At 40.5% G+C, this 22,701-nt stretch overlaps 1 protein-coding gene across 1 annotated transcript; it reads right to left on the reverse strand.

Annotated features, from left to right (window-relative positions):
- Positions 1 to 1,423: 1,423 nt before the first annotated feature.
- Positions 1,424 to 15,618, reverse strand: LOC135473826 (uncharacterized). The gene is made up of 2 exons (XM_064753735.1): positions 14,595 to 15,618; positions 1,424 to 2,341 (listed from the first exon to the last, which is right to left on the reverse strand). The coding sequence occupies exons 1-2, from the start codon at positions 15,152 to 15,154 to the stop codon at positions 2,035 to 2,037; spliced, it is 867 nt and encodes a 288-aa protein (XP_064609805.1). The 5' UTR covers positions 15,155 to 15,618; the 3' UTR covers positions 1,424 to 2,034.
- Positions 15,619 to 22,701: the final 7,083 nt, after the last annotated feature.

Genomic DNA, 22,701 nt, shown 5'->3' on the forward strand with positions numbered 1-22,701 from the left:
AGACACTCTAACGATAATGTTGTTTTTCGATCATCAGTCTAGAATTAAATGTCCACGATTAAAGGATCAGTGTCCAGATTTAGCTACTGGTCCTAATTATAAAGATTTTAACATGTTTACACAGTATGTTATCGGGAGGTAATGATATATACACACAAAAAACGATTTGTTAATTGTGAGAGAAAGCCTGTTGTTTAAGTGATGCTAGAATGTATTCTGTTACTATAACATAATACAGTATCATATTCAACATAAATATCCTGTTCGTCTAATACAGTTTTTATGTTGATTTCATTGAATATGAGTGCCGTATTTAAAAGAATAACTATGGTAAGAACAACAGGATACCTTCTAGCATCACTCAAACAGACTTAAATTTAACATATCGGTTTTTGACAGTATTTCTTCTCCATTCCACACGTCTGGTATAAGAAACATGTCTGGTGTAAGTATTGTTTGCACAGAAATGTTGAATTTACTAATCTTTAACCGGGAACCGGGAAATGTGCATGGTATAAGGATTGAATGAGTATGGCATGACGTCACGGCAGTATTGCAGCCGTATCGTAACAGGACCAGGAAACTGTACCAGGGTTTACTCTCAAAAAATAATCTGTTTAATTTAACAGAAAATTTGCTGTCTGAGTCATGCTAGAATGTATTCTGTTACTGCATCGGATTATTGTCTTAAACACAGCACATTTGATCTATTACTTTAACATAATGATTGTGTTAGACTAACAGGGTATTGTTTTGAATATGACACACTACTATATCAGAATAACAGAACACATTCTACAGCACCACTCAAACAACAGACTTTCTGATAAGAATAACAGATAATTTTTAAGCGTATAGAAGTCGCACGCACTCTACATGTTAAATTACGTTTATTAAGAGAAACGTAAACGCCTTGAAATATGAAACGCCAAAAATGCCAATTTGTAGGTAAACCTTTTTATTCATTGGTTTACATGAAGATGTCAAATGTTGTGTAACTATATTTGCCTATATAACTACAAGCTATTTAGGTTCTAGTCGGTTCAACTGTATAAATGCTTACTGAGAGCAAGATACTTCGGGACCTAGTTAAGGCTATACAGACATAAGGATTTGTTTGTTTGAAAAATATATCAATTAAATCCATCGATGTAGGTTATATCAATGATATGATCAAGCAATATGTAAATTAAAATAATTTATGGGGAAAAAAACATTCCACAAAATATAACTTGAAGTTGTTTTTCGCAAAAAACTGTAAGCTTAAAAATGTCTAATAGCATTAATAACAAACTTCAACTGGATGACAAAATCAAGGGAACATAATTCTTCGTCCCCTTTTTTTTGGGGGGGGGACAAGGAGTTTATGCAGAAAACTGGCATGAGGTGACAGAGCACTTTCCGCGACTTGCACGTATAGTATAAGCACGTCTTGATGGCTAATTTTCACTAAAATTTTAATTTTGAAAACAGTGCACGCATATTTGGTTAGTGAATGAATAACTCAGTGGCTCTACACCAATATATGCATATATATAAAATTTCGAAAATCAACGTTTATCAACGATTTTCCCATAAAAATAATATGAATATACAATTTACCCAAACACCAAGACGACATCCACAGTGCATCACACAAAATATCCGCAAGGCCGTGTTTAAGAGGGCAAGACAATAATATTGGTCAGACCGATTGGTTGCTGTCCTGAGAAGTCGACTGGAAGTATGGCAGTGGTCGACTGAGTCTCGTAGTATAATCACGTGATACAAGTCTTATCAAATAAGATCATTTCACGCCCTTTTGCCTTCACGTGCGTGCGCAAATCTTTGCTTACTCTTGAACAGTGCATTCAAGCATGAACCTCTGGACATCACTTCTTTACCACGAAACCTTGTGCGGGATCCAGTTCTCAACGGAAATCAAACGACGAGATGGTCTCTCGGGATTTATATCAATACTCCTACACCACATAACCAAAATTCACAAACACACTTCTTGGGTGGAATTAGCTTTCAGCCCTGCACCGCTGTTTGTCAGTTTTCTTCAGGCCCGAAGTCTTTATAAAACAAAAGGTCCATTCCGCGGGCGTTGTCGTGTCGGCGAGACCCTCCCAGACGGAAATTGTCCTGGTCTATTTTTAAGATACAGATAGACACGGGGTCACTTTCGCCCATCTCACCGGCTTCAGTCAGGACTACCGTCTCCGGGGGTTTGTCGCGTAACGACAGGGAGTACCGGTGAATCTTCGGCTCGTCTTCGGAGCCATTGGCCACGAACAGGAGGTCATTTAGAGCTGCCACGCTGATTGGACAAAAGTTATCCGTCTTCTTCATGGCTTGCCTGCCGATTAAGAAAGAATCATTTTTATGCATTACTGTATTGCACTGAGAGAGAAAAAATGCAATATGAGATAAAACTACACAAACTTTCCACGCAAATAACCCACATACCTAAGAAACTATGCAAACAAAATATTTGAATTAGCATGGTATAATTTATAAAATACCATTTTCGAAACCACAAAATCCCGCCATGGCCACCTAATGCACACTCTAGCAGTTACCATCGTAATAACGCTTTATTGCGTGTGAAATTTCAAACATGTGACCCCTCTAGGGCTGATTAGAAGACTCGCTCCTTTCCATAAACCAGATCAACATGTAGAAACAACTTCATACTGGGCTCCGTTGTTAGGGGTAGGATTACTACAACTGCCCACAGAATGGGTTCTGTCATCAGATTCCCAGATTAAAAGACCTAAGCTACACTAAAATGCAGCTCATAAATGAAGACTAAAAATCGATGCAGTCCACAGTATGCATGCAGAAGGTTCTCAAGGAGCATCTGCAAAAACACGTTAGGGAGATTAGAACGCGTGAATTGGCACTATAAAACGTCCTGAAAATGTACACTGCCAGTTAGGTGTGTAAATTGGGTTTTCTAAAATTAGCCCAGCTCGGGTGAGATGTTCGCGTTATAAGTACAGACGGGTCGATCGGAGACGGACTGTAGGGAGTAGAACCAAAAGATTTCCAGGATTACGCACACACGCCAGAGCTAATTCACCATGCTTCGATGAAATATTGATTTGTGTCCTTATAAAGGTCCATGCGATCAGGTGTTGTAAATTTCAGATACAGTCAGATAGATTCTTAGCTTGGTCTTATCACATCTAGCCGCACAACAGCTGCCGTGACGGTACACCATGCATATTCCAAAACCGTGGCAACGGTTGTCACAGATGCAGCGAACCAAACAACTTCGCGCACTTATGCTTCGCCGCCAAAATGAAGCCATCAGGCGGGATTGCTATACCTGTGAATCATCATATTGATCATGCCTACTGAACTGAAGCGTTTCTGTCTGTGGAACTTCTGCCTTGTAGACCATTGGGTCAAGGACTTTCCACAGCGCACGCATCAAGGACTCCTACGTGATTTACGCCGATCAGTGCACGAGCCAATAAATATCAGTGCCGTGTTTCCACACCTGACTTAATGTGCTTAGAGCACTGGCCAGGTAATTAATCACGGAATTATATACACATATGCATGCACGTGGAGAGTTTTACATCCTTTTCATTTCGAAGGTGCTTGAACACTTAAAAGCCCTCAGGAAGCATGACTTGGACGAAGATTCGATTAATGTTGAAAACACTGGATGAATATAAATATACCTAAACTGTGATGCATACAGTGCTGAGCAGGGGTAAAAACTACGTCAACTCTAAAATTCAATCCGCAGATTATTTTTCTTTGAAACAAGATTCGTTTCAAAGGATTCGTTTAATATGTATTTGACTGTCATTTAACGTCAAAATTCAGGAATTTTCACTGATAGCATGGCGGTTACATTTCATGGGTGGATGAAAGCGGAGTGCAGGCGTAAACCACCGACCTTTGGCAAGATACTGAAAAACGCACAGAAAACCCATCTGGTGTGTTCTCGCGACTGATAGACAAGCACCGCAACCACTTGGCAACAGTCCCCCCTTGTGCATTATATCATGTTCTTAAGTACCATACTATCATACAAAAGCACAGAAGAGCCTTGCTGGCTCATTCGTCCAATGCGTTCTACTATTGATACATTACCCGTTGATAACTTGCTTATTAATGACTATAAAACACGCAAATACTTCTATTTCAATTACATGTTTCATTTACATTTTGCTTAACTGTGCCCGTATTACCCTGGAAATGAATTTTACTCAGGGCGTGAAGAACGATTATAAAGAAAGAAACTCTAAAGCAACACATATCGCCTGTTTGCAATGATCAGTGCCAAATAACGAATTTGTATTATCACCGTGAAGGGAAAAGAAAAGAGTACCATAAAACGGGAAGTAATCTTGATATGTGGAAATTGTAAGATGATACTCATCCTCCGGCGACATTGCAGCCAGTTAGCCGCATTCCTTTTGTAAGGGAGGCAGAATAAAAATCGATATACATCCTTACCACAAGTATACATCTCCAGTGTTACGGATATGCTGAGTATCAAAGACAAAAGTGGGGCCATATAGGGCGTCTTCAGCCGTGGAGGAGCAGGATTTGAATTTAATGAGTGTAGATGCATGAGAGCGTTTCTCAACGGAATGTATAGAAAGAACGAATAAATGATTATGGCTTAATGCCACATCGGCAATATTTCAGCCATACGGTGCCGAGAATATGTTTTAAACTCGAAGCAGTGAATGGTTTTCGACAGGAAAGTATTAAAAAAATATGCCCATACGGTCATCGTAGAATTTGATTTTACTTTGTTCATGCAAATCAGCATCCTATAAATTTGGACTCAGGGACAGAATTATTTATTTATTTGATTGATGTTTACGCCCTACTCAAGAATATTTCACTTATACGACGGCGGCCGACAGTCAGATAAAAGAAGCACTGCAAGGGTCGTGCTCATAACACCACATTTAAAAAACAATTGCCGTGTATAGGAAGGTCTTCCAGCAAACCTTCGGATGGTCGTGTGTTTCCTTCGGGCTCTGCCCGGTTTCCCCCCACAATAATGCTGGCCGCCGTCGTGTAAGTGAAATATTCTTGAGTGCGGAGTAAAACAGCAGGCAAATAAATAAATAATTAAATTAAAAAACAAATGTGAAAAATCGACTTTTCTAAGAACATTTCTTAGAACATAAAATGTACCATGTATTTCATTCACCTGGTCCCTTTGTTTTTCAAAGAAAGAACTGTCGTCTTTCACTTTTCTTCAAGTTGCAACACTTTTGTAGTATTCGGACTGCTGTATGTAATTAAATATTCAGTCGAATTAAGATTCGTACACAATGTATTACGTAATGCTGGGTGGTGCATACATTTAGATATACACCGTACACCTCTTTAACATTACATGCGAACTCATCGACCTAGGTTAATAATAGGAAATGAACCGCCAGAGCAATACAGGTGTAATTACATGCCATTTTCTTCATTGATTTTATACCATATTACCGCCGGAACTGTAACGTGAACAGGCCTGTAATAATAAAAGCATCAAGCAAACCTTTCCGCGTAGTCTACATTGAAATTCCTTCATCTATACAAAAAGTCTTTATCCAGGAAGGATGAATTTTGTGACGTAGTGTTTACACCGTGTGATGTTATTCCACTTGACAACGACATATGTATTAAGGGCTGCTTTCGGCAATCAGTGCATACTGTCTGTACAACGGAGGTATGGTTCTGTTATATCTGCTACCGTCTTTGCCCAACAAAGCTATATTGCAAATCATTTGTCTTAACGACAAAAGCTTACATAATTTACGTTTTGAGGTTTGAATTCGTCTTGCTACATTGATGAAAACGTAACTTAGCTAAGTGTAACAAATAAAAAACTAACTTCCCCTGGTCGGTCAAACAAATTCCATCCATATTCGTTTTAAAAAGAGCTGGAAGTATCCCTCAGTGAGTTAGGTGTACAACTCCTCACCATGTGCCACACCTTGGAAGTGCGAGTTCAATACCAGCCTTGGATATGGAATTTGTAGGTTTATACTTTGGAGGAATTATAAACGGCTACTTGTCACACGTTCGTTGAATACCACTTGCCTTCCATCAATATGGCGTCAAAGCCGGTAGAAATCCTGGAGAAGTTTGTCAAAGGACGATGGTTTTACCCGTGGAACACGTGGTGTTCACTGCCTACAAAACTACCATAGTGAAAATCTCTCTGGAGTGCATCTTTTATTAGCATCACGCGATCGATATATCAGTCAAACTTTTAAATTAAAGCTTCATGTTGGCCCGGCTGTGGTTTAAAGAAATTTCTAAGACAACGTGCAAGCTATGGTAGTTTTCTCTGGCCGATTTCTTCATTCCCTCCTTTGAAGTGTGTACCTGAAAGCTGTCGCACAAGTGAAATATTTTTGAGTAAGATGTAACACAATCAAGTAAACACATAAAATGAAACCATATTATAAGCTATATAAATTCATAAATAAACTGAGCTTATCCAGATAAACGTCTTTCACCCTCACGCAAAATACTCATATGCTAAAAACATCCTGCTGGTATGATTTATACTTCCTGACTTATCCGGAATGTATGTCGTTAACTCCTCTGTTTATAAAACAAAGTGCGTGATTAAATACAGATTCAAGAGAAGTCAGTTATGTATTCTGAAATGAGCGCCGACAATGTCACGAAAGGTTATCCGCCTTAATGTTTGTTCTCTGTCAGTATGTCACGTTGTAACGAAACCCTTCTGTTTAGGTTCATTTTGAGCAGGGAAACTATATCGTTGTGCATTAGCTGTGCCTGGGATATATTACATGTATATACACCTGAGATGGTATAGAATAACAACCACACATTCATATACTTTAAATAACATGTTCATGTCATTTAGTCCTGACTGTTGGTGGAGTTAAGCAGTAAATGGGCTATATAGGTTAACCCAAATGGTCTATCCTGACCGGAAAACAAACACATGTCACATTAATATCCAGATGAGCTTTCGCTGAAACTGATCCCAAAATAATAACCAGGGTCTGATTCATACACATCATTGGGAAAAAAATTTGGAAGCGGGCTCTATATCCTCCACCCGTTAAACTGAACGCTTTTGTATGTGTAGTATACATACTGTGGGTGAAGCAATCTCAATAATGACGTTAAAAAAATCACTTGAATAATTTTATTACAGATAGAAACATTAATAGATGTTTGTGTGCTTCGTTGCTTAGGGTGTAACGGCTCCACCATTATATCGAACGGTAATAACAGTAACAGAAACTCATGTTAGCACGTTGGTTTCAACGGCGACATGTTTTAAATGCTGCCTCACTAAATTACCATTCTGTAGCACAATCAGACAGACCTCACCCAGCCACACTATAGATCATTGCCAAAGTTAGCCTATATCTTATTATATGCTGTGCGCCAATTGTTAGAAAAAGTACCAAAAATGCCAATTTTCAAAAGAGTCGAAGGAACAACCCCACTATGAACTGAAACCCAGTGCATTTGGACTGGGGTGGTTATCTTCTCGCCTTAGCAATACTGGCATTTATTTTCAGCAACGTGACATGAAGAGGTAATTATAACGACATGGTGGACACTGCCGTCCGAGACATTTCACTTCTGTAGTAGGTGTACTGAACACACGAGCGGATATAACGCAGACCTGACTTAGGTGGACGCAGCCAGCCGAGATATTTCACATCGTACGTCGGCGTGTTAGAGAACGTAGCGGATATGCCACAGACCTGCCACTGTCACTATCAGTGGCTTCCATTATTACGGTGAAAAATGGGTCACCTTGTTATCTCAGCTAAGCATTTCTTCACTCTGTCAAATGTCATAAATCTCTCTGTAACCATACACATCAAGGCGATCTTGTTTACATATAAGCTACTGGATATACCAATTTGAGTGTCAGTTGTACAGTAGCTGTCTCATCCTAATACCAAGCTCATGACATATTCGTGGTTACTGCTTTTTCGTTCCAATTCTGAATAAGGGAGCAGTCTACCAGTCATTTGACTTCGCTACTATAGAATGTATTATTATCTCAGATTATTACTGTACTGATCCAGTGTAAAGGTTAATATAAATATATACGATCCTGTGTACAGGCCACCATCAATACGATCCTGTGTACAGGTCACCAATACGATCCTGTGTACAGACCATCATGAATACGAGCCCGTGTACAGGTCACCATTACAATCTTATGTACAGGTCACCAATACGAGCCGGTATACAGGTCACCATCAACACGATCCTGTGTACAGGCCACAACCGATATGATCCTGTGTACAGGTCATCACCAGTACGATCATGTGTACAGGTTACCATCAATACAATCATGTGTACAGGTTACCATCGATACGATCATATGTACAGGTCGACATCAATACGATCATGTGCACAAGTCGACATCAATACGATCTGTGTACAGGTCACCATCAATACCACGGGTGCAGGTCACCATCATTACGATCCTGTGCACAAGCCGCCATCGATACAATCATGGGTGCAGGTCATCATCGATACGAGCCTGTGTACAGGTCATCATCGATGCGATCCTGTTTACAGGCCACCATAGATACGATCCTGTGTACAGGTCATCATCAATACGATCTTGTGTACAGGTCATCATCGATGCGATCCTGTTTACAGGCCACCATTGATACGATCCTGTGTACAGGTCATCATCAATACGATCTTGTGTACAGGTCGACATCAATACGATCATATGCACAAGTCAACATCGATACGATATGTGTACAGGCCACCATCGATACGATCTTGTGTACAGTCCACCATCAATACAATCATGGGTGCAGGTCGTCATCAATACGAGCCTGTGTACAGGTCATCATCGATACGATCCGGTTTACAGGTCAACATCAATACATGTTGACCGGCCCGGATAGCACAGTTGGTAGAGCGTCCGCTTCGGGACCGGTAGATCCAGGATCAATCCTTGATCAAGTCACACCTAAGACTTTAAAAGAGGAAGTTGTAACTTCCTCGCTTGGCGTTCAGCATGAAGGGGATAGTGCAACGACTGGTTGACCCGTATCAGTATAATGGCTCGGGCGGGGCGGCTTACTTGCCTTCGGTAAGGCGTCTCAGTGAAGCAGCACTAAATAAAAGAGCGGTGGAAATCCGTCCTGCTACAAGGAGGCACATTACACGTACATGCACCCTAAAGATTCGTTCGTCGTCATATGACTGAAACATTGTTGTACGACATTAAACCCCAAGCACTCACTCACTCAATACATGTCACCATCCATGCGATCCTGTGTACAGGTCTCCGTCAATACGATCCTGTGTACAGGTTACCATCATTACAATCCTGTGTGCAGGTCATCATAAATACAAGCCTGTGTATAGGTCACCATCTGCGCGACCCTGTGTACTGGTCACCATCAATACGATCTTATGTACAGGTCACCGCCAATACCATCCTGTTTATTGGTCTCCGTCAATACGCCCCTACATGCATGTACAGGTCACTGTCAATGCCATCCTTTGATCACTCGGCCACCGTAAATAGGATACTGCGCATTAGGCATGTAAACGTCACGAACATGTTCCTAATCGACAACATATACGCCTGCTTGACCTAGTAGTTAAATCCTGTCCTTCCCCAGGCAAACAGCTCGTGTGACAATTCGTATTTGGCATCTGTCAGCATGGTGTTGCGTGCAGCCATTAGGCTACATGACCATTCATATGCACGGCGATGAATCAGCATGGGTGTATAAAAGGGCGGCATTGGAAAAAAATAACCCATTCTGTTAAAGAGAAACTTCAAAGGCTGTCTAAGAAAAAGAAAGTCTAGTATATCGGAAAACAAGGCCATCTGTTCAAAGCAACATTGTATTTAATATGCTTTGAATAAACAGCAGAGAATATATTCTCCATACATACACATGTATATACATCATTCCAGGTGGGCGCATGAATATTCACATTATCTGACGCGAAATCTGAATATGTCATCACCGACGCGATGTCGACTTATAGCATTTTGCATTTCCTGCTCCCCGAAATTATCCACACTAGTCGCATAATTTTGTTTTCTGATTTCACTGTTTGACAAATCTCATCGCCGCTATTGTTATGATAATTCGGTATGCCCAGATACGCGCGCTACTATCATTGTATGCGCAGGTCGATATCTGCTTTATGCAATTCCGGTCTGACTTATATAGTCACATACACGCTGCACAGCTGGGCTCAATCCTTGGACGAGGGATGTATAATATAGCATGCCATATGCGTTTAACTTATGAACTACGATATGGCCAGGGGTGAGCTCAGTCCTATAAGTCATGTTTGTGTATGTTTAAATGAGCAGGAAGACTGCATACATGTATAGAGTTCGTCACGCATATGTAACACTACAAACATGTAAGTACAACGACTGCAAGATTTGTATCTGCAAAACACGTCGTTCAGTCTGCTCAGCGTTTTGTACACACGTGACATATGCGCAGTGTCAATGACACTGCCAATTCCTGAAACTCTACTCTGGCAAGGCCAATATATATCCCATGTCATGCAAGTACCACGACAGCTTTGAACACTTCGGTATGTAATACATAGCATGCATTTATTTCGTCTTTTCGCACACACCTGAAAAGTGCGCACCATGGTTATTTTGTAACTAATCAATGTACATAAATAACAGCTGTATCTGAACACACATATGTCCCCAGTCTTCGCAATACGTACATCCATACTTGGCTAAGTGCCATTCCGGTACGTGTGCATAACCTGTGCGCGCTGTACCTTCAATTTATTTATTTATTTAGTGTTTTACTCCGTACTCACGCATATTTCACGTACACGACGGCGGTCATCATTATGGTGGGAGGAAACCGGGCAGAGCCCTAAGAAAATCCACGACCATCCGTAGGTTGGTGCAAGACCTTCCCACGTACTTGTACCTCTAGCGGTAGTTTGACTATTTTTTTTACAAAAGGATATAGATACCCAGCTCTCACTGTCCCGTAGGGACCTAAGTGACAAGCAGTAGAGACGGTGATTGTACAGTCTTGTTTGGGAACCTAACGCTCACTGAAGACCCACATACGGTATGCAAACCTGTACAGCATGCACACGTGGGAAAGTTCGTGAGTAGTTTGCCGAAAGTCAGGGGTTTACGCCGTACACCGGGCTTCCTCCACTAATGCAACCGACCGCCAGTGTATAGGTCAAATATTGTATCGAGTATGGCGGTAACAATCGAAGCAATAAATAAATATACAGGTATGACGTATCTTCCCCATACATTTATGAGAATATGAAAACATTCCACTAGAGGTATAGCCTTGACTATTTTTTTCCGTTAAAGGGAATAATGCTTTTTCAAAAAACAGCTTGCCCCTTCTAACCATCCGCCCTTTTTAAGTTGGTGCAACATGATATACGCCTCCAGACAATTAGATAATCATCCGTGGGTGTAGAGTTACTTCTGGTCTTGATGTCAGGCAAAAATATGGTACGTTAGTTCAGCTACATAATACCATAATGCGATTTGGTCTCGTGTCCAGGGACGATAAGCCGCTGACTGAATACAAGCCTGACCAAGTCGAACTCATAGCACGGGTCGATGGTGACCGGATCGGATCATATACGCTGTGTGCAACAGCTAATTAGTTTACCACTAGTGGGATTTGGAAGAACCAAAAGTATAGTGCGGGGGCACTACATACAGACAGGCTTGCACAACTAATACACACAGCGCAGAGGACTAAATTCACTATTCTCTACTTCATCTTAAGGATAGATCTGGGTTAACGATTCCGCTCTTCTGCAGTCAGCAAGGATATCATTAGTTTGCGGTATATCATTCGTGAGTGAGTGAGTGCTTGGGGTTTAACGTCGTACTCAACAATTTTTCAGTCATATGACGACGATATATCATTCGTGATCGTACATATACCTCTGATGTATTGGTCGATATTGAAGACAGCCTTAGAACCATCCTGTTTATAAGACGTTGCCTGATTATAAATCTATTAATCAGAGGGGTAAATCTGTGACTTCTTATTGGTAAACGTTCATATCTCTCTCCTATATCTCCCAACAGCTACCCTGGAGGGAAAAGCACAGATCATTATCTATCCCAGACCATTAGGCCCAATGACTAGATAAATAAGACGCCGGTTGTCCACAGCCTGAGCTTCTTCCAGTTAATCAAGTTAAGCTGGTATTACTTCACGAGTGGACGGTTAAGGAAATCATAATAAACAGTCATATAATACCACACGGAAACATTCAGTATCGACTCTTCTGACGAGTCTCTCCGCTTGGAGCGCTTCCGGAAAATTATCGTAACCTATTGGCCCATGAACTAAGTTAAAAAGGCCAAGAAAGTGTGGCAACTTCACACTTATGGTTCGATATAAATTCTGCATATGGCATGTTCACTTAGAAACAAACCAGTGACTGATTTGCATTCGATTAGCAGCTGTCACTATATAAATCATGCATTAACGTCAAACGCATATGTACGATGATAAAAACTGGAATCGAAATGATCGTTATCACCATTGATTCACACTTGACGCGCCACTTCTTAGAAACATTTGTCAAGCAAAGGTATATGTCTAGTCAGCCTAATTAACGGTATCGAACTCATAGATCATGATCCCCCTAACTGTCGTTATCAAATCGTAACTATAGCTGGATGATAATAGAGGGAATTAGTCTGACCTGATTTGAACACAAATAGGCAAATAACCGACGTGGTCATCCAGTTGGCCACCCTTGTTTCCAAAATCAGTCAACACATTAGTAATAAAATCCAGCGTTTTTTCTCACCATGGGTCAAAACCAAACTGCTCCTCATATCGGAAGTGTCGAATTAGCTTTCATTAATACTCGTAACCGCTCCGGTGGCCTAATGGTTAGAGCGTCCGCCTCGAAGTCGGGAGGCCCAGGATCAAACCCAGGTCGGCTCACACCAAAGACAAGTGGTACTAGTCGCTGCCTCGCTTGACGCTCAGCACTGAGATGTTAGTGCCAGTATAATGTGACTGGGTGGGGTATCAAATATGGTGTCTTCGGGATGATACTACTTTGGCGACAAAGACTCGCCCTGCCACAAGAAGGCACACTATGTATGTATACACTCGCCGTCATGTGACTGAAAAATTAAATAGGAGGTAAAAATACATACATACTACTACTCTTTAACAGCATGATCCAGCAATTAGAAAAGCTATGTCTATGTAAAGATCTCTAAGAAAACAACTTCAATTCTGATCCTGAAGTTGAACTTTAACAACTGCATGATTTCAGTTGAAGTTTTCAACATCAGCTAGTATGTTGGTATGTTGTATGTTGATTTTGGAAGTTTCAACATCAGCTATACGATTTCACTTGTAGTTTTCATCATCAACTACATGATGTTAGTTGTGGTTTAGAACACCAGCTATACGATTTCAGTTATACGATAATGGGATTTCAATTCTGGATTTGCACCTCAGGCATACGACTTCAGTTGCAGTTTTCTGCATCAGCCATACGATTTCAGTTGCAGTTTTCATTATCAGTCGTGCTATTTCAGTTGCAGTTTTCAATATCAGCCATACGATTTCAGTTGCAGTTTTCAGTATCAGTCATGCGATTCCAGTTGCAGTTTTCAATATCAGCCATAAGATTTCAGTTGCAGTTTTCAATATCAGCCATACGATTTCAGTTGCAGTTTTCAATATCAGCCATAAAATTTCAGTTGCAGTTTTCAATATCAGCCATACGATTTCAGTTGCAGCTGAAAATGGTTTAACGGCAACACTGAAGCAATACTGTGGCGATATAAGCACATTATTAATATAGCGTGGAAGCTAATGACTATGAAATGACTAATGACATCAACAATTAAATAACCCTTCGTTCACCTTTCACCCTATAACATAGCTCACAAAGAACACAACGGATTAACTTTGTCTGTCTTGTATCTTAGAAGACAAAGTGACATTGTGCTCTTAGCGTTAGCAGTTGATACGTCTTAACGCTTAAGTACAACCATTGCTATAATATAAATTAACAAACATAAGTTGGTAATAATAGACCAGTAATAAGAGGCACTTCGTTTTGTATTCATTCTAATTAGAAATATCCAAAACATACCACATAGTTGATGTTGCACTCGAACTTCCTTCATGAGGTAAGCGTACTTCCCTATATATACATTTTTCAGTAATTAAGTTTATAAAATTACAAAAATTAAGTTTTAAACGCATAATGAAACCACTGCATTTCTGTTAAAATAATCTATTTCAAAATAGTTTTTCACAGTTTAATCACGTGTACTTGCTAGAGGTACACAAAGTCGATCTCATTTCGTTTCTATTAACTTGGTGTAGGCCTACATATTTAATACACATGTGAAAAGCCTATACTGTTGTGTACAGGTGTATGTTCACATATGAAGGAAAGTAACGCATATCTTGTGTTACGAATGAAATAGGGCGGAACAGAGCTATGCGTTAACATTGTCCTAGGCGATATCAAACGGATTATCGTACACGTTCCCAATTATAAGTTGTTTATATCTTTATCATGCGGCTGAATTAATCATCTGTGAGAAAATAAAACCTGAATGAGTCACTTACCTAGGCGTGAGAATAAGTGTTTTAGTTTTATCAATGTCCACTGTCATCACATACAGGCCCGTGTCTGAGGCGACGGTCACCACCTCCCTCTCCCCGAGGGTGGACAGCGCCACAGAGGCTGGGCCCATCAACTCTGGTCCCGGGTTAAGTATGTCCGGCAGGTCGAAGCGCTTCATCGGCACGCCGTAGATGTTGATCACGTCTATCGAGGCGGTCTCAGAGTTGACGACTAGCAGCGACTGGGTGTGGGGCACGGCGGTGATAGCCGTGCACCTCCCGTATGAATACACCGTACGTCTCACGTCGAGGAAGGGACAGGAGATGAAGCGAATGTTCCGCGTGTCTAACGTGATCACAACACCGTCGAAATCGAATCCGGTTTTCACGGACATGTACGTGATGGCGAGTGGTTTCCCTCGGAATGTCTTAGTAGACGATAACCGGTAGCCGTCTTCTTTCCTGTCAAATACATGGCGCTCTAAAACACGATTAGCATTGTCAATGGCGTACAGGTCCGTATTGGGGGCGAACACTGTCCCCCTAAACACCGGCGCGGGCATTATGTACGTCCGGCTGTTCGCTGAAATTGGTTAAGGTAAAAAGATCGAGAGGCTGTATAAATTATACACGTATGTACTTAGATCTGTATACACCGGCCTGCGATTCTTTGCCAAGCCGAGCTTCGCCAAAGCAGTGTGACAGACTGGCTGAACGCTGTGTCTAGCTACTGCTGTCAATGCCTACGTACATCTGCTTGGCCATCAATATGTGAGCTAGGGTGCCCTTGTATATCGGTCAGCGTCAGGTACACGCTATAGGTGAGCCATCCACAAACACACTACTCGTTTGACAGCTACTCACGTCACGTGATATCCGCCGAGAAATAAAAATAATACTTGCCACTGACGACAGGCGTGTATGTTGCAATGCGTGACGTCTTTGTGGCTGAATCGACGATTCTCTTGCAAACTATATCACAGCTTAACACCTTGCTGCTTAGACACCTCGACTCACGTGCCGAAAACCTGTTCGCTCCCCCTTTATGCAGTCACCGCCCGCGTGCAATCACTTGAGCTGACACTATGTTCCCCGACTGCCAGGCTGGAGCGAATTCCACACAGTCTCTCAGCCATACACAATACATGCAGCCAAGTTCATGAATAGCACAAATGTAAATACTTCTCATGTTTAATACAGCCTGCCCACCCCTGTTATTTAAAATGGCTCATTCGGTCTATGTACAACCTTCTTTAATATTAATTGTTTTTGGGACTCGAGGCGCTCATAAACGAAACAAAACGTCTTGAATTTGTAAAGGATGTAGCCAAAAAATGCACTTGATCCATAAATATACAATATTTAAAAGCAAAAAATGATGATATTTTTGTTCGCTCAAACTACTGTATGGCAAATGTCTATGTTTGCTGTATTGATTGTTTCTACTCGCGGAGGCATATTATCGGTTCGTGGGCTCTCTCGTTATATGCCGGTTTCTGACGCCTGATTTGAGCTTTGAGCATTCAAGACGTATTGATTTCAAATCCAGATATGTTCAAATTGAATTTGTCTGTCGTAGCAAGATAAAGTAGAATGCAATGCTGTTTAGGGTGAGCGGAAATCAATTCATTACGGTGTCGAGTTACACATCAAATTGGATTATCTTGTAGATAAATGCTACCATTCAAACGCACAAAGAAATGATCTGCATGGTCAATACTAAAGATGGCTTTTGTCGGAGATCAACCGTTAGATTAACAGTACGTTGATGAGAACACTATGTTTGTTTATTCCTGCCTGTGTCGAATACGCAAATACACAAGCATTTCAGATCATTTTCTGGGCAATTTGTCAATGTTTAGAAACCGAAGCTGCATCCCACAAAGGCTGAAACAATTTCATCGATTTTACTTCACACAAAATGCAAATTTTTTCTTGCACCTCATCCAGGAATTCTCCACAAACATCATCGATCATTGTAAACAGCTCTTGTACAGTAAACATAAGGGTATTATATACATTGCTTTCGGTTCGAAAATTTATGGATTTTGCAACATATAGTATACCACTTTCATTGACGCAAGGTGTTTTGTGAATTTGTCTCCGACTGCATATAGGGGCCTACATGGCCGAGGGAGTTAGCACGCCAGCACAGAGCAATGAACCGAGAGATTCCCATCAATGCGGTTGCTGTGAGATCAAGTCCAGCTCATGCATCATTCTGGCTTTCTCTCCGGCTGTACGTGGGAAGGCCTTCTAACAACATGTGGATGGTCGAGGGTTTCACCCGGAGCTCTGGCCGATTTCCTCAAACCGTAAGGCTAGCCGCCATCGTATGAGTGAAATATTCTTGAGTACGGTGTAAAACACCAATCAAATAAATAAATCTGATTGCATGAACTAAACACCTACCTCCTATAAATTAAAAATTGACAACATAAGATATATATGCCATTACAGACGGCACAAGGAGATCATTTCAAAATATAACTGCATTGTGCACGGATGAAGGACATGTACATTGCATTCGACAGGCACGGGGATGTCCGTTCATTTCTTGGTGGATAGCCAAACCGAAAATGGCATCTGAAGATTTGATTTTTTTTTATTTCCTTTATTTATTTGACTGTTGCTTGACCCCACACTCAAGACGTTTTCACATACACGGTGGTGGTCAGTTTTATGATGTATAAAGGAAACATAAGTGTACAGCATAAACGACCGACCCTTGACAAGTTACGGACGAACTTTCCCACATGTGACGGATACAAATACGCACACCCTATTGTTGAGAGATAAATGTGTCTTCACAAAGAGGAGGGGGGGGGGATGAAAATTTGATGTCGTTGGAGATATCTACACAAGAATCAATGTACGTACGCTCACTGAGTTAATAAACATCGCGTACCATCCTTGATTTGGAAGCCGGCTAAGGCAACTATCGTACCATCGCACAATCGCAACGTGGTATCATTCGAAGATGACGCGAAGCTATGTCGCGAAGTGATTGAACAATAGTATGAAACGATGACGTATATACCATCGTACATACCATCGTTTCGTTCCATCGCTTCGTACCATCATGTTATCGCTCTTTGCCATCGTGTCAACGCCTCTGTCTACCGTAATATCGCTTCACGGCATGATTTCATCGCTTCGTACCACCGAGCCATCACTACGTGCCATTGTTTCATCTGTCTCTGGACAATTCACACCTTACTGGTGAATCACTTTAGTAATCTCTGGTGGAGACCCTTAGTAAGTTGTACCTTCAAAGTAGAACTCGTTTACCTATTCTAGTTTAAAGTTACAAGTTACAAGTTCAACTTCTAACTTCTGTCTAAAACTCTCTAATATTTCAAGTTCCGCTTCTTGAAGGTGTGTGTCACTGTGTCACTCGACAAAGCACAAAAATACCGAAAAAGAAAAGATTTGTCTTCTTTGTGACCTAGTTTATAGCTGTTGATTTCATGTTTAACTGCAGCCATGTGTTTTCTGGAATAGGACATGCGCGAGATGAGATTTCACATGCAATTATTTTCTGTTTGTAGTTATATTCACATCTGGTTCCATTGTTTATAACGTATAATTATGTATACGCAATACTCTTTTCTAAAGCTTCGTTAATGTCCTTTTAGTTGTTAAGTTTTCAAGTCATAATGTCATCAACATGCACCTAGATACATAACGAGTTCTTTTGTTTCCAAATTACGTATAATATGCGCCAATGCATATAAACACTCTTTGGACACCTTCCAAGTGTGAAAAACTGTATTGTATCGAGTTAATTTACCTGTAACATTTCTACTTAATCTTAATTTTTATTCACGGCGTGATGTATTCCGTTTCCACTCAATTAAATGCATAACAAGTGTCCTTTTATGTCAATGTTGCGTATATAGGTCTCCTGTGATACAAATTAAAGCTGGAAAGCCCCACGTAATTATGGATGTAATTTGCTTGACATCTAACTTTATTAATACATTTTAAACCGGATTTTCAAAAGATTTATTTATTTATTTCATTGTATACTCAACACTGTTTGACTGTTACGTCGGTGGCATGCATACCCCTGGGATAACCCATGACCATCCGTAGGTTGCTCAGGGGCAAACTTTCTCGCCATGAGCTGGAATGAACCCCACAGGAACCACATTGGTGAGAGGCTCCTGTGTCATTGTGCTGCACTAGAACGCCTATTACTACGCCGCAGAGGCTCCCTTTCCGAAAGACTTGCCGAATGGTACTGTTTGCATGTATGTATTGGCGCGAACGCAATACATTTTCCCGCGAAATGGAGAATCTGACCCAAGCTGAATTGACGAATCATGCGTTACTAGTTTGCTCACGAAACGTCATGGCATGCAAAGGCGGGAATAAAATATAAAGACTGTACACAGCTTAATTTCGAATTCCGTCATAGGTTTGTTAGGCTTGTGGTTGACCATATATGCATTATACCAAATAGTCGGGCTCTGCGTGTTGGGTAGGGACAGATGTCAGTTATCACATTTTCTTCGCTCGACATGTGATTTATTATAGGAAAAGAAAACACTACCATGAAGTATATGTCAGATGAAAGCCAATTTAAAACTTTCCACAAAATTAGTTGGATTTATTTTTTAAGAATGTTTTCAACCCAGAAACATGCAGTTGAAACTTTGGATTCTATGGACACCTTATCTGACCATAAAGGGACAAGTGACGTCACATCAGGTTTTTGCCACTTACCACAAATCCACCGCTTGATTCCATCGCTTTAATGCGTATACATGTAGATCTATAGATGCACTCACCGAATGGACCTTGAAACACAGTATATCAAAGGGAAAAGGCGGATGTGATGTTACTGATACTCTCCGTGTCACTACAGGTCACATTTGATTCTGATGTTTTAAAACCTTTTTACTCTTTTTAAAAATTCGAAAAAAATAATTCGGACTATTTTCATAGACAGTGTTTAATGGTCTTTCACCTGACATACGCTTCACTTTAGTGTTTTCTTTGCCTTTCAAATGTGGAAAGCTGCTCGATACCGATTAGTCAATACATTCTGTGTACAGCTGTGGATGTGATGCATGCCTAAAGACAAAAGGCAGTATATGTACCAACTATGTACGCGCGACATAATGCAAAATTGCATGATAAAAGAAACTGAATTTGAATTTAAAGTATTTTACTTCTTCCATCACCCTAAGAGCATGAGGGTGTGTATGTGATGATCGACCTTAACGATAGCGTGAAATTTATACTTCATTGTGATCTGTTCGGTTAACTGATAACGTTTGGTTGGTTCAGTAACCCGCTGTATAGTTAAGCTTTAACTTCTCGCTGGCAGAAAATGACTGTGCAAAGAAGGGTTACCAAATGCTGAAATTTGGCGAAGCCATGCATGCAGATAGATGACTGACAGCCGCCATCTTGAATCACGTGAAAATGTGTTCTTACAATTAAGCGTATCTCTTACACGCATGATCGAGGTTGAAACCTAGACACCTAGATTAGTTTTCCGGATACCACATGGGTTCACTAAATGGGTAATTCTTTAATGATAGTAAATATGCCAGACAGGGAGTTCAGGGTACAGCTATATAGGAAACTCGATCCAAAACCAGATTCACCATTAAGAAGGAACCACCCAAGTTATATATATGATACAAAAGACTACAGAGTGTGGGGAGTAAAACCAGATCAGCGATGACCGAGTGACATACCTCTTTCGAAAACAGCCACAATAACAAACCGGTAAAATCTGGCCCCTTGTCAATTTGCCTGAGTTCTGGTTTTATTCTAACTGTTCATGTATACATGTCAAAGTAGTCATAACTTATGCAATCATCAAACCACCACGGACTGAGAAGTAGGTTTTTTTTTTTTTTTTAAAATGTTGTGATATTAATTGCAATCTGTTACACTTTACACTTTACAGGTGTAGAATCGCCAAATTCAATAAACAGTATGAAGGAAGCATATAAATATAGGGCTTGGGGATGCTTAGCTAGCCAGTAGAATCCCGGCTTATGCAGGCCAACGATATACAAAATACCACTGAAAATGCTTGAACAGTAGCAACTATACACTGAAACCATCAGTATATAAGTATATGTTTTCACGATATTGCAGCAAGATGGAGAACTGTATAACCACTAGGCTGTTGGGATTATATTTAGCTATCTATAAAACCAGTAATATTCGCTACCAAAATTGCCTTTCTTCAGTGACAGGTGAGAATACAAACTCCACACATTGATATGTTGTACGTCTCTATTATTGCAAGGAAAATACAGTATAATACCTTTTCTCATTCAAAATGCTCAACTCCATAAGCCTTGTTTCGACACCAAGAAGTCATGGCATGGACATCTCCTATAACACATGACACAGGACTGGCCAGATTTGTAGCTACATGACTCTTTGATATGCTTATGTATGATCTGAAGAAAACGCGTTCACGGAAAATCTTTCGAAAGGAAGCCAGCATGATTTGGACTTGAACTCAGAGCAACCACAATTATTGAGAGCCCCCCTGCGCCATTACGCCATTTTAGTCATCTGAAGGCCAGAGGGGCCCCTGTGCATATATAAGCACCGTACAAAATACATATGTGTGGTCGAAAATGTACATACGTTCCTGATCACAACTCATGCATATCATAATGATTATGCGTATATATATACCTGCATCCTCAAGAACAAGCCGAATTAGGAAGACAAATGTATTAGTATTCCCACTTCATGGATGGTTTATCGACCAAGTCGACACAGTCTACTTCGTGCAGACCTCTGGGCGACCTATACTACACATTAACACCATGAAAGGCAAGAACCAACAGCAACGGGGATCATTTAGACCGTGCATAACTCGGCTTAATTAAGTTGCAAACAGCCACGGTCACATCCGGTATATAAATCAAAGTTTCAGTTCAGGCGGTTAGAATGGGTCTCTTGTTCATTGAGATTTAAGCCATTTTGCTTAATTCCTTTCCATTAGAGCATTTTATGCTTCCGCTTTGCTTGGAACCATAAACAAAGGGTCTTGGTTTCTAATGCGACTTAGACCCGTCGTACGGCTGGTTTATATTCGCTCCATCTATATAACCACAGGGGCATATATAGCTCTACCTGGATCGTCCAGATGACGAATGTTCGTCAACTATATAAATACATCCTCAACATGATATATGACATATATGTTCCATGTACACAGAAAGGACACAGTAGCTTTTTTATAGGTTGTGTATATATTGGGCATATTGGCAGATGTAGATATATATTGCACGTATGCATGTGGACAGCTATGAGTATAGGGCTTAATTTACGCCACGTTGTTGATATTATTATGTCGGCCACTGCATTTAAATCTACATGACATTGGTCTTCTTTTGGATATCCCCCCCTCCCATGTATGCACATTTCCCCCTTTGGCATTACACCATGTTAGTCTACGCATAGTAAGTTGACCTGCCAAACTAGCGACCATGAATTTTACGCTGGGCGTGCATGGTATAAGGATAAACTGCAATAATAAAGCTACATCAAATTAAAATACAAAATGTGTATTTGAACAAAACATTTGCTGGTTATATATATATATTAGGGGAAAATGTCCAGAGGAAGAAATGTCGTCTATAAGGAGAATTTTCCAGCGGGAAATGTCCATCTATATGCCTAAAGGGAAATGTCCGTGTACCGAAATAAACAGACAAAGGTAGGGCCTACCCTTTCTCAGAAAAGGGTGACAAATTTAGTATAATGGAATGAGAAGCTCTCTGAAACCTTAGGCGAAGCCTCCTGGGAAGTGGTAGTAATCTATAGCACATAAATATATTCCTGACCTACAGTTAACATACATGTATGTGACTAAATATTTAAAGTTAGATATCAGTGTTCAAAAAAATTTTTGTTTTGTTTTTTTTTCCCTGGTTTTTGTGAGTTGGTGATCATGCCATCACGCTTACAGTGAATATGTGTCCAATCAAATCAAATTTAATTTATATATGAGCTGAACGCGTGTTGGACATTTTGAGATCTCAACAAACATGCAATATGTGTTTTCACTTTACGACAAACACTACTAAGCGGACCACTTTACGGCACAGCTGGATTCAGT

This window comes from Liolophura sinensis, chromosome 8, assembly GCF_032854445.1.
Source record: "Liolophura sinensis isolate JHLJ2023 chromosome 8, CUHK_Ljap_v2, whole genome shotgun sequence".
NCBI classification, from domain to species: domain Eukaryota; kingdom Metazoa; phylum Mollusca; class Polyplacophora; order Chitonida; family Chitonidae; genus Liolophura; species Liolophura sinensis.

Excerpts from the sequence above, each read along its gene's own strand:
- LOC135473826 (XM_064753735.1), bottom strand. The coding sequence starts at position 15,154 with ATGCCCGCGCCGGTGTTTAGGGGGACAGTGTTCGCCCCCAATACGGAC. Across the intron at positions 2,342-14,594 it reads ACACTTATTCTCACGCCTAG|GCAAGCCATGAAGAAGACGG; the intron begins GTAAGTGACTCA and ends CTTAATCGGCAG.